The sequence below is a fragment of the Monoraphidium neglectum genome, assembly GCF_000611645.1.
Source record: "Monoraphidium neglectum strain SAG 48.87 unplaced genomic scaffold scaffold00924, whole genome shotgun sequence".
Classification (NCBI taxonomy): Eukaryota; Viridiplantae; Chlorophyta; class Chlorophyceae; order Sphaeropleales; family Selenastraceae; genus Monoraphidium; species Monoraphidium neglectum.
Window position 1 is genome coordinate 1 of NW_014012704.1, and position 4623 is coordinate 4623.

Sequence of the window (4623 nt, forward strand, 5' to 3'; positions counted from 1 at the left end):
CACACACACACACACACACACACACAAACACACACCCACACACAAACACACACAAACACACACCCACACACAAACACACATAAACACACACACACACCTCCTTGATCTCCTTGATCTGCTGGTCCAGCCCCCCAATCATGTCGTACGTCGAGTCCGGCACCTTCTCCACCTTCATCAGGCTGACCAGGGGGTCCACCTTGGTGGGCAGCAGGATGTGCAGCGTGTAGCTGTCGCTGCGCAGCGCCACGCGCGCGCCTGGGGGCATGGTACCGAGGGGCCGGGGGTGGGGTGGGGCGGTGGGAGGAGTGTGGGTGGGCGCGGTGGCTGGGAACGAGTGGCGTCTCCACCAGCGGCCCTTCCTCCGCACCCAACAGTCTCAGGTCCACTATCAGCCGCGCCTGCGACATCACCACAGGCCGCCCCATCCTCGACCGTCCCCTCAGCAGCCCATCCCTCGCCGCCCCGACCTACAACGCAAATCCCCAGGCCAGCCTGACTCCACCCGGAACCCACCCCACCGCCGCCCCGCTCCTCACGCCGTGCAGGGCCCGCACGCCTCATGACACCGTTCCATGCCCCGCCGCCGCCGCGTCCGTCGCCCTGGCCATGCACCCCCCAAATAAACCCCCACACCCACACCGCACCCACCCGGCGTGAGCTTCCCGGCGTCGATCGACTTATCGAGGTCGACAACATACTTGCCCTCAGGGTGCACCTTCACCAGCACCTTGCTCTTGCCCATGACCTGCGCGTCAGCGGACGCATTGGTGTCAGGGCAGGGGATCGAACTGGGGACATGATGCTGGCTGCGGCAGCTGGAGGGGCGGGAGGCTGCGGCCTGCGGCCGCGGGGGTCTGGTGCCTCGCCCAGGGTGGCGGCAGGCAGCAGGGCGCTGCTGCTGCTGCTACCTCCGAATGCGCGCTGCAGGTGTCCCATAAGGGCGGCTGCAGCGTGCCAGCCGCAGCGGGCCAGCCGCGGATGCGCCCCTGCTATTGCACTTGCGAGCCACTTGCCCTTCCGACCGGCTCGTCGTTAATCAGTCGCTGGCATGGAAGCGGCCAGGTGGCAGCTGCGGCCGGCCCCCAAGATGCAGCAGCATGCCCTCAGGACATGAAGATTGCAGAGCGTTCGGCATGCGAGCTTGCGCTCGAGTTACGCTGTACCCCGCTGCATTTCGCGCGCCACCGCCGCACTGCGCACCTTGATCACCTCCCCCACATAGGAGCCTGGCTCCTGCAGTAGCTGTAGCTCTTCCCGTAGTTGCCGAACTGCGATCGAGCGTGCCGCATGTAGACATAAGCACGCCGCGGGGCGTCCCATGACACCGGGTGCGTGCAAACGATCCTCTATCGCCTCGCACCCTGTGTGTTGAGCTCGTTCCGCTGGGCCTCGAGACGCCTGAGGTTGTGCGTCCGTTCTTTCACCAACAGCTCTAGCTGTTCGACCTTCTGCTGAAAGACCCATGTCAGGCCCTCCTGCTGCTTCCCCATGGCGCCCTGTGGGCCTATTTGGCCTGATACGTAGGCTAAGCTGATTATCTGTGATACAGCAGATCGGGCAAGTATGCGATCTGTGGGCTCTCGCGATTGGGTAGATCACGAGTTTGTGATATTGTGTTACGTGTGCAATAGAAGGCCTCTTGTACGTATTGAATCGCAAAGAAGACGCGAAGCACGGTTAATTGATTGTGGTTGCGGCACCCGCAAACCACTGCCCGCACCGCTGCTCGTGCTGCTGCTTGCTGCCTGCTGTGCGGGCACAATGTGTCGACAGACCTTTGCATCGTCGGGATCTTCGCGGTTCCAGCAGGTGGCTTGTAACCTATTTGTGGATACTTCAAACATGCATCTAGGGCTTTTCAACGGACGGGGAAAGGTGGACGCAACCTACGTGGAGTTGGTTTGTGAGAGCAACCGCCTACATGCAACTGTGCAACTGCACGTTTTCATGACCATGCTGCCAGCCTGCAAGGACAACCATTTCAAAAAAATCCACGATGTGGCAGTAATGATTGTGCTACAACATATAAGGTGCCCGCGGGTGTTACATGTAAACTGCCCGCTGACAAAAAGCTGTCCGCGCCCCCACCCCTTGAAGCCGCGCCGCCCGCGCCGCCGCCGCTGCCGCTGCCGCCGCCGCCGCCTCCACCCGCAACCCCCTCCGCGCGCCCCCCCTCAGCGCCACAGGCCGCGCCAGGCGCAGCACCTCCGCCTGCCGCCGCGCGGCGTCAGGATGGAGCGACTCGATGGGGTCCCGCGGCACCCCCCTGTGCTCCGCCATCACGCTGCCGGCGGCGCAGCCCCAAGCCGCGCTCTTGGCCAGGCTGGCGCCCCGCGTATAAGCCGCCTGCGAGAGGGTTCAGGAGGGGGTTGTGGACCACTTGGGCGTGTCAGCAGGCCGCCGCCTGTCCCCCCCCCCAAAAGCTCGTCCCGAGAGTGTGAACGATAGCCCGCTCGTAATGTGCGGTGATGCGATGTGATGGTGCCAATGCACAAGCAAAGACCCGTATTGCAATCAGGTGGTCAGACAGGCCACACACCCCACTACACGCGCCAGCTCGATAGCACACCCCTCACCAGGAACGCGCCGCAGCAGGCGTTGCCGCAGCCGACGACGTCCCGCACGACAGTCCCAGGCACGGCCGGCACCTGAGCATGGGGACACAAAGCGAGCACGGGCAAGCGGCTCAAAACAATGAAGAAAAGCTTGCATGACCCAAGATTTGTGGCTAGCTTCCACCTGACTTGCCGCAAAAGAGGGCCCCGCCTGAGCAGACTCACCGAGACGGCCTGCCCGCTGGGCCCGTGGGCAGCGAGGACGCCGTCTGCGCCGCGCCGCAGCAGCACCGTCGTGGCGCCCAGGTCAATCAGGGCGTTGACCAGGTCAACGGCCGCCGCCTCGTGCTGCTGCGGGCCCTCGGCGGCGGCTGCATTCATTTCGGGGTCGAAGCAGGCGAGGGCCTTGGTGGGTCATCGACAATTGATACGAATGATGCACGATTTGCAATGCAGCAGTTGCCAAGGAGATGACGCTCGGGCGCGTTGACACACATACAGCCTTGCGTGTGGGCAATGCAGTGGCGGCCGCCTGCACGCGCACCCGCTATGCATGATCGCCTACACATGCCTATGTACGCCCGCGCACCCGCATCGAGTGCGGGCCCTGCGCCCAGAATGCTGGCCGCTTCCCCCTCGTTTGGGCTGAACACGTCGCAGGCCGCCATGAGCGCCGCCAGCTCAGCGCGCCTGGAGGGCAGCAGCGGCGCGTCGCAGCTGGTGTATGTCTCAAGGGACAGCAGGCCTGGATGGGGCGAGGGCGGGCGGCGGCGCGGCGGGTGCGAAAGGAAGCCAGAGAGACAGGTGCATAGGGGGTGGGAAGGGGCTGGTCGATCAATTTCGAGTCACAAAGGGAGACAGCAGGCACTCAGGCATGGCCGTCTGCAGAAGCGGTGGGGCGAACTCCCCGGAGGAAGCGCCGTCCACCAGCAAGCAGTGCCCTGGGGACGCGCCCAGAGGCGCCGTCCTGTGTGCTGAGGCGCGGCGGACCATTTCTCATCCGCGCAGAGGGGTGCGGCGCGGCCTGACCTCCTTGCGCATGTGCTGCATCTCGCAGGCTGCGCAGCAGCTTCATAGGCGGGAACGCCGCGTGGATGCCCAGGTGGTAGGTGGAAGCCGCCTGGAAGCTGGGTGGCAGCTCAGAGAAGCTGGGCCGCAGCTGCCCGTAGAGCGCGTCGCACTCTCTGCTGCGCCAGACCTGGGTGCGGCGGCCATCGTGCTCCATCACCTGAGGTGGGGGGGGGCGTTTAATGGTGGCGGCTAGCTGATGAGGTGAGGGGGACAATTCACGCCTGCGTTGAGGACTCGTTGAGAACATTTCTGCACCACCTATTCGACATACGTGATATTTCAACGATGAACAGCCTCATAACGCAAATGTGTTACGGATTCAAGCTGATCGGCAAAGGAAAGGGTGGGGCCACGACAATCAACCGGCATCAGGGCGAGGACGTGGCCCCCTCGCTAGATCTAAGCGCCGCCTGCTGAGCCGCGCAGCCGCATGCCCCGCGCCGCCCCTGCCCCGCGCCGCCGCGCCGCCTCCCACCTGCCACGCGCGCGGCGTCGGCAGTGTGTCGCTGGCGATGAGGCCCGACAGGTCGCAGCCGACGGTGGAGGACAGCCACCGCTGAGGGGTGTGGCGGGTGCGGGGCCGCAGGGCCACAGGGTGGAAAGAGAGAGAGGATGAAGTGCGGGAATCGGGGTCTTGGCATGCAGTTGAAGTGAAGTGCGAGCCGCCCAATTTTTTGGGCGGCTCGCATAAGTAGAGAGCCACAAATCAGGACGGGGCCGCGGCGCACGAATCCAGGGAGGGAGGTGGGATTTGTGCAAGCCGTATCGTTCTCCTGACCCACAACAGACTCAGCATAGCTGCCGCATGTACTGGACGTTGTTTTTTTGGGGCGAGGGGCGAGGCCTTTGGATCGAGCTCGCGGCAGCAAGGCCACACCTCGACGCTTTTGGGCAGGTCCTTGCCCACGCCCGCCGCCAGGCCCACTCGGGCCGCGCCGCGGCGCTGCAGCTGGTAGCCCCACAGCGTCTGGGGGCCTGCGGGTGGAGAGGGTGGGGG

At 64.6% G+C, this 4623-nt stretch overlaps 1 protein-coding gene across 1 annotated transcript in view; it reads right to left on the minus strand.

Annotated features, from left to right (window-relative positions):
• Positions 1–97: 97 nt before the first annotated feature.
• MNEG_5944 (26S proteasome regulatory subunit T6) overlaps positions 98–4623 on the minus strand; it is a gene marked incomplete at both ends in the record, with an annotated part of 5939 nt that continues 1413 nt past the window's right edge. Inside the window, 11 exons of the mRNA XM_014045577.1 lie at positions 98–255; positions 649–745; positions 1201–1268; positions 1361–1538; positions 2089–2346; positions 2577–2648; positions 2781–2926; positions 3145–3300; positions 3585–3783; positions 4102–4182; positions 4504–4601. Of these exons, the coding sequence (XP_013901031.1) occupies positions 98–255; positions 649–745; positions 1201–1268; positions 1361–1538; positions 2089–2346; positions 2577–2648; positions 2781–2926; positions 3145–3300; positions 3585–3783; positions 4102–4182; positions 4504–4601 (1511 nt within the window). The remainder of the gene's footprint in view (positions 256–648; positions 746–1200; positions 1269–1360; positions 1539–2088; positions 2347–2576; positions 2649–2780; positions 2927–3144; positions 3301–3584; positions 3784–4101; positions 4183–4503; positions 4602–4623) is intronic.